Raw genomic sequence first — 13,026 nt, 5'->3', positions numbered from 1 at the left:
GCACTTGGTAAAGAACAAGTAGCAACATCTGCAATTTCTCTAGAAGCCACTTGAGGTTATTTCCAAAAATGAGTCATAGACCCCCATGTTAAAATGCCCAAATTTAGAGCATCAAAAAATTTGTTTACAGCCTGTTTAAAAACAGTGTTTTAGGTCTTCAAAATGTGGTGTCCAGAATATTTGACTGAATGATAAAATGTTTTTCAGCAACAGAAATGACAATAAATATGCCAGTAAACTGTTGGTTGCAAGATGTTAAGCCACCCACCACAAACCGGCACTGCATTGCTTACAGGCGGCATGGTCTCTTCATCTCTATCTGTGATGTCAACAAACAAGGCAGAGAGAAGTTAAATGCCGCATAAATTACATTACTGGGCAGGAACATCCCAAGTCTAGAAACCAATGGGTGATGTCACAATGTCCTTTTTATACACAGTGTTTGGTAGAGTAGCTGCAGTGCCTGGCTCCAAATACTCCAGGTGGCTTGATCTCCTTTAAGTTGTTGTTTTGTGTAAGTTTGAATGACATCAGACATGCGTCTAACTAAAATAACCTTTTTGTCATGTGACCACTATTAATCCCACCGGTAAAGCTCTGACTGGCTGGCTTCCTAGAACATGGTTGTGAATATGTGGTTGAATTTCCAATATGTGGTGGCGATGATAGATTAATGACTCCCTGACCTTTGCTGCATCTTGGGAATGTTTCCACCAGTATGATTATAATCTGATTGCCTCAGGCAGTTTAATGCAGGTACAATAGATATGTTTGCTTTCTAAACTTTTTCAGTCAACTCTGCTGAAATAAAGGGTTTTATAAGGTGAGAGAGACCTTGGAAAACCTGAATAGGACTAAAGCTAGTTGTGGAATTGACTACATTTATTTAGGTGGGTATTGATTAATCTTCCCAATAAGGATTAGCTGGTTACCCCTTGTCTCTCTTCTTTTTGGTGCTTTTTGAATCAGCAAATGCAGTTTCAGGAGATAACATGTTTTAAACGTCTCTGAGTAGATTAGATCGAGAAGTTCCTTCGTTATGTAATTTGCATCTCAGACAGTTTAGCTGTGTCTCCTATTATTCTTTCTGGGTGTTTTTACAGCACCGTGCCAAACCTTTCTGTGTCCAGGCTGAAGACGGGTCCAGGAAAAATAATTCTTCCCTTTAACCCTGCTGGATGTGCTGTGTGTCCAAACCACAGCAAGCACCCACCGCTCTTTGCTGAACCACGTCACAGCATTAAACTGACTAAAATAGAGGACGGCAGCAGTAAATGCAGCAGTTTTAAGAACTGATCTATGTTCAAGAAAAGATTGGTTAAAGAAATCTCTTTAAATAATCTCTTCTTTCTATGTTATAATCATAGATCCTTTGGTTATAACCTGGAAGATGCAGATGCAGATCCTAAGTTGATGCTAAAATGCTTGTTTAATAAGCTGCATCTATAAAAAAATTTTGGACAAACCTGCTAATTAGTGCTACATAACAAATTAATTAAATCCTTATACTTCAATAACCAAAACAGAAGCATCAAAATCTTTTGGAGGTTTTTACCACAAGGCAGGCCATATTATTTCAGATAATTATATGAAAAATGATTCAGAAGCAACCAGCGGCACAGAAGGGGTCTAGTCCAACAGATGTCCCATTCAGATTGATGGAAGTGAAGCATATCAGACACCTTCCAGCTCAAACAAAACTACTCTCCTAACTCCAGTATCCATATTTTCGAAGAATAGAAAAATAAATAATGAAATCCCCTGTACAGTTGTTATGAAGGGTGAAACTATCCACAGAAGCCTAAACTGTTTTTTGTACCACTCTATAAACATGTTTACTTCAGTTGTTTTAACATGGCAGTCTGTAGAGAATCGTTCTCTTTTGAAGCCAGCCTCAAATGGTCATTATAGGAATTGCACTTTTTGGTTACCCAGTGGTAACCAGTAACACACCTGTGTAGACCAGAGCTCATCTTTTTAAACAAACTTACACCTATTATCTAAAAAATAACACAGCTAGAGTTGAAAGCCGATTAAGTAAAAATATCAGCGAGTCCAGTTCTGATCACAAATGTTGGTGGTTTAGCTCATTTACCATTATTGATTAGTGCTAGAAACTCTTTTAACTCTTTGTTAAAGCTTGAGTTAAATTAATTGTTGATCTAAATTTAAAAAAAGTTCATTCATGATGTGCTCAGCCTTTTATTGGATCACCAGTGTTTGTATTTATTTATATAACTAGAATAATTCACTTAAAAAGACAAAACCTTCTAATCTATGCATAAAAACAGACAAAAAAAGAACTAAAAATGTAAACAGCAAAGTTGTTGTTGTTGTTTTTTCTTTTTAAAATTGGTTTTGATTCTGCATGAGCAGTTTTATGTCAAGGTAAATGACTAAATAAAGTTCATTTAGATAAATTTTCAAAACTAACTGCCCAAATATGTGCTGAGTTTGGTACAGCTGTCTTTTCACTGGACTTGCACAACCGTTTAAATCCAACAACAAGGTGCCGAGTTGTGTCCATCTACTCTTAGGTATTCCTGGAAGTCCTTAATTGGCTCTCTCATCTCTAACTTCATGAAGGACACGAGGATTCCCACACACACAAACACACCGTCACTCAGTCAGAAATAGCAGTTTAATCAGCGTTCGAAATAGCAGCTTAACCAATCAACGTTGCTGAGTCGTAGTGAGCCTGCAGCGTTGTCACATTAATGGCTGGTGATGTAGGCTATACTCACAGAGATCCTCTAAGCTGATTGGCTGTCTGCTGGAGTTATTCACCACACCTGGCATGACACAGGGGGCTGATTAGAGATGGAGTTATTTGTTTGGACTGTGGAAAAAATTCAGCACCTCCTCCTGGAGTTTGCTACAGTGACAGATGATAGACAGAGCACCAACGACACACAGCAGACAATTATTTCTGAAAATCCTCCAGACTGTCACATATCTTTTCTGTCTAATCAGAGCCACATGTAGAAAGTATACATAGATACACAAAACCATATGAAAACAACACACAGCCTTGATACGTCCATCAGAGCATTCGCCCTCTTTCCTCCTGTCTTGGATTCCCACCCAACCTCTCTTCCTCCAAGCTAACATCCCTCCCTCCCCGACTTTCTACCCACACCTCTTCCTTCCCAATCTCCTTCATTCCTTCGTGCATTCCCTACCGTTGCGCCCTTCCTTTTCACAGAATGACACAGCAAATCACTAATCCAAGTTGTACTAAAGCTGTAGAAACTTCTGCATTATATTTTACTGTGCAGATCTCAGACAGATGAGGGCTGAAATAGGGAAGGAGACAAAAATGGGGGATTTGAAGGGAAGGAGAATGATAAGAAAGAGGAGCGGGAGTTGACCTTGATTTTGTCCCCCACCCAGCTCAAACTGCTTACAAGACACTGCTCGGTGGACGTACACCTATTGTTTTTCTGCTGGGGATTCACCTTGGATGCATATAGAGCTACTAACAGAGAGCAGACCACCAACCAGAAGGGTCAACAAACAAGGGGTATAGAGACACTGTCTTTCATTGTTGATATAACAGTCTCCTTTTAATCAATTCAAGAGTTTAAATTACATGATAAGACATTTGTTAGAGGTGTGTTTGCAGCTGTATTTTGAATGGATCCATCTGTTTCAGCGTATTCATCACTCTAAAGTACAAAGATGCACAGTTGAAATGGTGTAAAGCTGCCAAAAATACAGCAGCACTAGTCCTATTAATAATAAAATTACAATATTATAATTATAAGAACATTTTTCAAAAAAAAAACCCATTTTTCATTTTTCAAAAGTCATCCAGTCTTGGTTAAAAAAATGACACTGCAATTTCTGGTTCAAAGGGATAGGTTTTAACAGTAATTAACATTCAGGATGTACGTTACTTTTGCATGCTAAAGTAATGTAGCGATTTAGTTATGATATTAAAAAAGTAGTCACATTTTTTGGACCAAATAAATCTAACGCATCTTGAATGACAATTTTGGAAAATTCAAAGTTAGGATTATTTAATGTTTTCTTTTCAAACTGTTGGATTGTAGCAGTGGAAAGTTAGATTTGAATCATCAGGACGAGTTCACCAATCCCAGGACAGAACAGATGTAGCCTGATGTTTGTGTTTTGCTTCTAATGTTAGAATTCATTGCTCATGGGGAATACTGTTTACACTCTGTGTGTGTAAGGTTTTGTGTGAGGGTTTCTGTGTGTGTGGCTGTGCACTCCAGCCTGTATCTGAAGCTCACGCTTGGTCGAGGTTGGATCGTGACTTGAGAACAGGCTGTCCCATCGTGGTTAAATTTGTGCGCTGTGTGGTGAGCAGTTGTGATCCACTCCTGTGATGTGGGCCCAATGCGAGTGCGTTTTAAGCTGAAGGTATTTCTTACCTTGATGACATGTTAGATGTTTGAGGTTTTCAGGATTTTTGGTAATCGCCGGGTGTCTGTAGCTTCTTACTCAAACATCTCGCTTGTAGGTTTTCCCTCTTCTGTTTTGTTAAATTACAGAAGAATTGAAGTTATGATAAAGTCACAATAAATGCCTCTCAGACTGACGCTGGATCCTGAACAGTAGTTTAACCTCTGACATGTTTATGAACAGGACTTTTATCATGGTGGTTAAAAACAAAGTCTGGTTTTGTACTGTTAAAGCTGTGTTTATGCTGTAATTGCATAAATCCAAACTGGTGTTTATCGTTACTGGCAGCATCCACATTTCTCTCACAGGCTCTCATGTATTGAGCTGAATGTCTGCACAGGGCTGCAAGCGGCAGTTTAAAAAAATTTTTTTTAAATTGATTATTCTGCTGATTTTATTATAGACACCATCATTATGTGCAATGACTATACACCGCGTTTTCAGTCTCCTGGTGCTATAGAACATGTGGTATAGCGCAAAAAAAGTCTGAGGGGCAGAACTGGCCTGCAGATCATCCCAATCTGGCCTCTAACATCCTAAGAATAAAATTAAACCGTATCAGCATTAATCATTTAAATCTGAAACAAAAGTTCCCCCTGATTCCGCTACCCTCAGAATCAACTGGGTTGTTTTGTTTTTTGTTTTGTTTTAAATGGCCTTAACAGGAAAATGTATTGATCTCTGTTAAAACTAGATAACACAGACTATTTTACTGTAATTTTTTTGAGCCAGGACAGACATTTGGTTTTGTTTGTTTGTTTGTTTGTTTGTTTTTGTTTTTTGGTCTTTTTGCTTTGCTTCACATAACAGAAAAAAAATGAGAGCTACATTTTAAAGTACTAACGGTCACATCTTGTCACGTCATGGATTTAACAGTCTTTGTTTAGAAAAACAAGCCTTTGATTTTATTTTATTCTACTGAGCAATGTTTTTGTGAATGAGAAAATAATCCTCAATCATAATGTACATAATGTATTAGTGTGGAGCACTTAAGGAAAATCAGTACGGTATCTTTAAACAGAGATGTTCTTTTTGGGGATGATCCTTCAGTAAATGGACTTCATCGTGTCAATACTTAAACTTCCTGACAGAAAAGGTTCAGAAGTGAAGAAATAATTATGGAAAATGCCACAGGAGTTGCCCATTATATATTTGTATTTATTATACTTTAAAAAAAATTATGAGAGAGACATCAAAGCATTCACACTGACCAAAAGAGCTAGTCTCTTGTTCTCCTGTAAAATTGACTTAATCTCCCCCCATCATAACCAATTCTGATAATTTCATCTGCTTTTGTAGATTATTTCAGGATTATTCCGTTGTGACTCTGGAGACAAACATTCATATAACAATATGAGAGTGTAGGCTATACTAGTTGTTGTGGTGTTTACACATATAGAAACAGATAAGAAATAACCCAGCCAAGCAGAGATTTATAGATTAAAACACAACAAAAAACAACTGACTGGAAGGTCTCCAGATATATGAGATGACCACTTAGCAGTATGATGTACACGGTTTCTATAGCCAGTAATAAAACTTAAAGTACAATGTTATTAACAGGATTTTTCTTATCCCACTCATTGAGACATAAAACGCGTGCGTGCATGTGTGTGACAGTTTGGTGGAAGCTGATGTGCTGAAGCATTTGATGTCAACTGTTTGTGGCAGCTTGTCCAGGAAATGCTGTTTTATAAGGCGAGTTCAGATTCACTTGATTGGAGTTGTTGTAAATGAGAACATTGGGGGGGTTTTTTTCCTCAAGAACAATCTAATACATTGTTTATGGGATTTTTTTTTTTCTTTTTTCGTCTTCCTAGAAGGATACTCCCAGTCCTCCACTTCCAATGAACTCCACGTTTAAAGATATAAAAGCTATTCATAGGGTGTGACAAAAGCTGATGAGCCGAGGCCAGTGAAAAAGTATATTGTGCAAGTTGACAGCCCAGCTTCTGACCCATTAGAGCTGATGTCATGTTTTTATCAGTCACAGAAATGATGTGAAGAAGTGAAATATTTGAAGAGAACTGTCACTAACAATAGTCGTTGTTTTTTTGTTTTTGTTTGTTTTTGAGTCATCACATTAAAGAAAGCCAATTCTCCCCACACAAAATAACACTGTACACCTTAAATGAATGCTTAACTATTACAACTGACATTGTGTCATTTCCTATCTTTTCAGGAAGTGGTGACCCTGCCTAACTGACACCCTGCTTTCCCTGCCGTCCCCCCATCTCTGCCCCCCAGCCCCGTGTCCTGATTGGATCTCCGTGGTGCCGGCGGTGGATTGGAGCACTCTGATTGGGGGCTTTGCGAGGTGGTTTTTCGGTCTGGCGCCGCCTCCCCCCGGGGCCGGCGTGCGCTCCCAGCAGCCCGTGGTGCCCTGCGCCCCCCCGTCCCCGTCACTGCACACCCGAGCCCATGCCCAGGGTACGATCAAAGGATGAGTTTTTAGCATTCACACCTGTAGTTCAGTTTCCTCTCTGTGCATCAAAGCAGACATCTCATCAAAACCACTTCCTTGTTTTTGCCCCTATTAGCCTGAGAGTTGTGAAGATGAATTCACCAGTGTAGACTGAAAAATTCACAACGAAGAAAATGTGAACCATTTAAAAATACAAAGCACAAACGTATACCGCAGTAGAAATGACTAAAACGTTTTAGCCCATTCAGACGGTTTCAGTATAAATGTGGCCCCTGATGTTCATGTAAACAGCAAGGACAAGAGGTGGGTGTCTCTCTTGGCTATTTGCCACGGCTGTCTGAGTTAATGAAGGTTGATTAAACCTTTTTTCCAGTGTTATGGTTCACTGTGTTACCCTAGCAACCAGTTAAACCACACCAATGTAATCACCGAAGGATCTAATTACTGAATTATCCGCCTATTACTCGGCTCTTTCTGCAAAAACTCCCTCTATTAGGAGCTCATCAGTCTCAAAGTTTGATATCAGAGCCGATGTATTACCCAATATTTTAACCAAACCTGCTGCTTATATGGTGTCATGTTCTTAACATTTTATATTTAACTTTGTTACATGTTTATAATAAATTTATGGAGACTGGGTCCTTCTCTAGATTGATTTGAGGTAGCTGTTGCTCAGACAGTAGACCATCTCCTTCAGTCCTCTTGGCAAAGTTATATACACATACACACACACACACACACACACGCCATCAAGTGCGGGATCTACCAAGGAGATGCTCCGTCCCCACTGCTGTTCTGCATAGGCCTGAACCCCCTCAGTGAGATCATTGACAAGACTGGCTACGGATACCGACTACGGAACGGAGCAGTTGTCAGCCACCTCCTGTACATGGATGACATCAAGCTGTATGCCAAGAGTGAACGAGACATCGATTCACTGATCCACACTACCAGGATATACAGCAATGACATCGGGATGTCATTCGGGCTGGAGAAGTGTAGTCAGATGATAACAAAGAGAGGGAAGGTAGTCAGAACTGAGGGGATCGAGCTACCAGAAGGCAACATTGCAGACATAGAGGACAGTTACAAGTACCTGGGGATCCCGCAGGCGAATGGGAACCATGAAGAGGCAGCTAGGAAAGCTGCAACCACCAAGTACCTACAGAGGGTCAGGCAAGTCCTGAGGAGTCAGCTGAACGGTAAGAACAAGATCTGGGCTATCAACACCTACGCCCTGCCCGTGATCAGGTAGCCAGCTGGTATAATAAGTTGGCCAAAAGAGGAGATAGAAGCCACTGACATCAATACAAGAAAGCTCCTTACCATGCATGGAGGGTTTCACCCCAAGTCCAGCACCCTGAGGCTGTACGCTAAGCAGAAGGAAGGGGGGCCGGGGACTGGTGAGTGTCAGCACCACAGTCCAGGATGAGACAACGAACATCCAAGTATACATCACGAAGATGGCCCCAACTGACCCGAGTGCTCAGTGAATACCTCAGGCAGCAGAAACCCAAGAAAGAGGAGGGAGACGAGGAACCATCATGGAAGGACAGGCCCCTGCACGGTATGTACCACCGGCAGATAGAGGAGGTGGCTGATATCCAGAAATCCTACCAGTGGCTGGACAAAGCTGGACTGAAAGACAGCACAGAGGCACTAATCATGGCAGCACAAGAACAAGCTCTGAGTACAAGATCCATAGAGGCTGGGGTCTATCACACCAGGCAAGACCCCAGGTGCAGGCTGTGTAAAGATGCCCCTGAGACAATCCAGCACATAACAGCATGGTGCAAGATGCTAGCAGGCAGGGCATACATGGAACGCCATAACCAAGTGGCCAATACCATAGGTCCATTTACTACAAATCTCGGACATTCAAATCTCAGAGACCTTGGCCTCAAGGTCAGAGGAAACGAGGAAGGTGTTCTTAAAATCTTGTGACTGCAATAACTGGAGAATAAAGGTGGCTTAGGATTTTCAAATTGATACCATAGGTGTATCTACTAGAACGCTGAGGGGTAGCACTGGCAAAGATGTAAAGGAATGTGAATTTGTTGCTTATCTTTATTTGAGTATTGGAGTTATGGGCTCTTCCCAATAAATCTTAACACTTTTAAACAATAACTGCAGCACAAGCCCAACTCCAACTCTAGTCAGTCCTCTCCACCCTTTTCCTAACTGCTGAAGAAAAATACAGCAGCAAGCTTTGGGATATCCTCATCTTTCTCCAACTCGTCAGCGTGTGTAGCTATTTTTTTTTTTTTTTTTTATAAATGGTGTAAGAGGGACGTATTAGAAAAATTTGCTCATTCATTCAGGTCATTACAATGACATTTCTAAACTCCTCCCACCTGTCTTAAATCTCGTCTTGTTTCTTGTTCTTTGCCCTTTATTATCAGTTCTTTAATATTTATGGACTGTTTTTACATTTTGGCACCCTTCAAATCAATTTAAATACTACTACTACTGCTGCTACTGATGATGATAATTTAACCCCCCCCCCTCCCCCCAAGGGGGAAAAAAAAAAAAAAAACTTCAGCCACTCCACAGATGTTTTCTAGCTTCTAGCAGCCAGCTCTCCTCCCATCCACAGCCAGTGTGTTTTGCACAGGTGCTGGATCAGCTGCAGTGTTCTGGTATTTGACTTTTATTCTGATTACAATTTTTTTTTTTGTTCTTTTTTACTTGTAGTTTTAATGCATAGTTGTCAACATTCTCTTGTGTGTGACACATCTTTATATTTCAGGATCAGTGCCGGTCTATATCGTGCACACTTTAATTTCCAATAACAGTGTCCCCATAACAATGAGGAAACTGGTTTGTGTTTAGTTTATGAGTGGTATGTAGCAAACATTAAATAGGTTTGTGTCTGTCCTGCTTTATGCCCTCTATTCGATGGTGTTTTAATGCAGCCAAATTGACAATAAATCTAAAGTAAATCAGTTTTTACCTTCAAGTCATTTTGACCCCCTATGAGCAAGCACTTTGGCGACAGTGGGAAGGAAAAACTCCCTTTTAACAGGAAGAAACCTCCGGCAGAACCAGGCTCAGGGAGGGGCGGCCATCTGCTGCGACCGGTTGGGGTGAGAGAAGGAAGACAGGATAAAGGACATGCTGTGGAAGAGAGGCAGAGATTAATAACAGATATGATTCAATGCAGAGAGGTCTGTTAACACATAGTGAATGAGAAAGGTGACTGGAAAGGAAAAACTCAATGCATCATGGGAATCCCCCGGCAGCCTACGTCTATTGCAGCATAACTAAGGGAGGATTCAGGGTCACCTGGTCCAGCCCTAATAATATGCTTTAGCAAAAAGGAAAGTTTTAAGCCTAATCTTAAAAGAAGAGATAGTGTCTGTCTCCTGAATCCAAACTGGAAGCTGGTTCCACAGAAGAGGGGCCTGAAAACTGAAGGCTCTCCCTCCCATTCTACTTTTAAATACTCTGGGAACAGCAAGTAGGCCTGCAGAGTGAGAGCGAAGTGCTCTAATAGGGTGATATGGTACTACAAGGTCATTAAGGTAAGATGGGGCCTGATTATTTAAGACCTTGTATGTGAGGAGCAGGATTTTGAATTCAATTCTGGATTTAACAGGAAGCCAATGAAGGGAAGCCAAAACAGGAGAAATATGCTCTCTCTTTCTAGTCCCTGTCAGGACTCTTGCTGCAGCATTTTGGATTAGCTGAAGGCTTTTCAGTGAGTTTTTTGGACATCCTGATAATAATGAATTACAGTAGTCCAGCCTGGAAGTAATAAATGCATGAACTACTTTTTCAGCGTCACTCTGAGACAGGATATTTCTAATTTTAGAGATGTTGCGCAAATGTAAGAACGCAGTCTTACATATTTGTTTAATATGTGCGTTGAAGGACATGTCCTGGTCAAAAATGACTCCAAGGTTCCTCACAGCGTTACTGGAGGCCAAGGTAATGCCATCCAGAGTAAGAATCTGGTTAGATACCATATTTCTAGGCTTTTCAGGGCCGAGTACAATAACCTCAGTTTTATCTGAATTAAGAAGCAGAAAGTTAGCGGCCATCCAGGTCTTTATGTCTTTAAGACATTCCTTCAGTTTAACTAATTGGTGTGTGTTATCTGGCTTCATGGACAGATAACACACAGATTTTATAACAAAGAGGTTGTCTGACTGAAATTTCCTGTCACTTCAAGTCTTGGCTATATTCACGTGTAAACTCACAGCCCAGAGACAGCTGAGGCTAAAGTGTGTTGTTCAGAGTTAAACTAATGGTTCATAGTCAGCTCTTTAGAGGTTTGCGCTTGTTATGTAATTAACTAATGTTACCTCACTTTCGATCTGTCAGCTTTCTAAGAGGGGAGACAGGCTTCCCACAGAGGGTGAAAGGACATGCTGTAACAATGCACACTATAAGAGAATGTTTTTGTTTGTTTTTTTGTTGATGTTGTTCTGGTCACCCCACAAAATAAAATTAATAAGCTCATAAACGGCCAGTTTGCCAGATGCCAGATATTAAAAGGCCCATCCAGGTGAGAAAATTATGAAAGGTTTTGGCTGACAAGAATGACTCTAAAACTTAACTTTGTAATTTTAAATGCAACTATGCAGATGTATATTTTTACCCTATTACTTGTGTAAAATACTGGTAGTGAAACATCTTCCCTGCCAAAGAAAACTGCATGAGTTTTATCATGTAGGATGTTTGTTTTGTAAGTCACCAATTACAAAGCTTCTATCAAATAACACAGTTGCATTTACTGTTATGTGGAGTCACCTCTGAAGGCTAATTCTGAGTCAGGAATTCCTCGGTATACCAAAAGCAGTAGACTTAATGGAACATGTAAAAACTTGTACAAACTGATGGACATGAAGTACAGATTTTCCACAAAGCAGTTTCATTTTAGGTTTTACTGAGACAGTACTGAAAAAATCACAAGGAACTCATTTTTATATGCAAAATATGACGTTTTTTAAAATGTGGAGTTCAGTATTCAATATAGTGCAATATTGAACTTTATTACTCCAAAGATAAATTAATTAGCTTTATCAGTATTGAAACTACAGCAGGAGTTCAGGACTTTTCGGCTGTTTCCTCATGGTTAAATCTCCCTCTTATCTACAGGAGGAGGCGCGGTGCGTCCGCCAGGAGCCATGTGCCTCCCTCACACCAACAACATGGACAGCAAGCTGCAGGGGGCGGGCACAGGGGGAGGGGCTTCACTACGACCACGAGCAGGAGGCGTTCCACTGGAGCCTTTTATACACCAGGTGAGTGCTAACAGTGGGTGAAAAGTCTTTATCTAAAAAAGGAATGTTTGCATTAGGAAAACTGCCAAACATTCAGAAACAAAAATATTAAGAGGTTGTTCATACTACATGTAAATTTAAAGCACTTACTGGTATAATTGTGGTGTAACATTTTTTTTAATATTCTTGTAAAGAGGCAGCAGTTGTAAATATCGTCTCTTTGTTAAGACATTTAGCTTTTTGTTTTGCCTGTTAGCTCTTTTTATGTATGTGTTCTGCATGTGTTTGTGTTTTCAGGTGGGCGGTCACACCAGTATGATGCGTTATGATGACCACACGGTGTGTAAGCCTCTCATCAGCAGAGAGCAGCGCTTCTACGAGTCCCTGCCTCCTGAGATGAAAGAGTTCACTCCAGAGTATAAAGGTCGGTGACTGCTCACTGATGTCAGGTACCAGAGCAGCAGGCGGGAGATAGCTGTTGGTTTATAGTCAGATGTACTTCTACAGCTCCATTATGGGATGTGCTTAAATGCAGGCAATAACTGACATAAACAATGGCCAGTTTAAAAAAAATAAATAAATAAAATGAGTAAATTAATTGTCTGGCTGTTTGCCTATTCAGCGAGCAATCAGTTTTGTTAAGCAAACTGACTCAAGAGAGTGCTTATGTGCAAATAACTGGTTGATAACATAGCAGCTGTCGTATCTCATTTCTCTTTGGGTCTTAGTCCTCTCCTGTCGGAGATGGCGAGGACTTTATGATATCAGACAGTGTGCCTGACATGTTTATATTTAGGGCCACATTTAATTAAATTCATAACAATTTCCAATGTAACACAATAATAAACCTCACACAGAAACAGTGAAGGGCAGATCATCTGTGTCTTTTCAATTTTTTTTTTTTCCTTCAACCGGCCTCCCCTGCTTTTAGGAATTAGGACATCC

The 13,026-nt window shown here is 40.3% G+C and overlaps 1 protein-coding gene across 3 annotated transcripts in view; it reads left to right on the top strand.

Moving 5' to 3' along the window:
* ip6k1 (inositol hexakisphosphate kinase 1) overlaps positions 1-13,026 on the top strand; it is a 37,713-nt gene that overhangs the window by 13,078 nt on the left and 11,609 nt on the right. For all 3 annotated transcript variants that reach the window (XM_086292958.1, XM_086292959.1, XM_086292960.1), the window contains 3 exons: positions 6,611-6,858; positions 11,957-12,102; positions 12,379-12,505. In XM_086292958.1, coding sequence (XP_086149084.1) covers positions 11,986-12,102; positions 12,379-12,505 — 244 coding nt within the window. In that variant the 5' untranslated portion in view covers positions 6,611-6,858; positions 11,957-11,985. The remainder of the gene's footprint in view (positions 1-6,610; positions 6,859-11,956; positions 12,103-12,378; positions 12,506-13,026) is intronic.

Source organism: Aulonocara sp. 'chitande type north' Nkhata Bay, linkage group LG5 (assembly GCF_057382095.1).
Source record: "Aulonocara sp. 'chitande type north' Nkhata Bay isolate Kocher_YH1m ecotype deep benthic linkage group LG5, A_spYH_male_GT1.1, whole genome shotgun sequence".
In the NCBI taxonomy this organism is placed as follows: domain Eukaryota; kingdom Metazoa; phylum Chordata; class Actinopteri; order Cichliformes; family Cichlidae; genus Aulonocara; species Aulonocara sp. 'chitande type north' Nkhata Bay.
The sequence above is the reverse complement of the archived record's forward strand: the minus strand, read 5'-3'. Positions and strand labels throughout refer to the sequence as shown.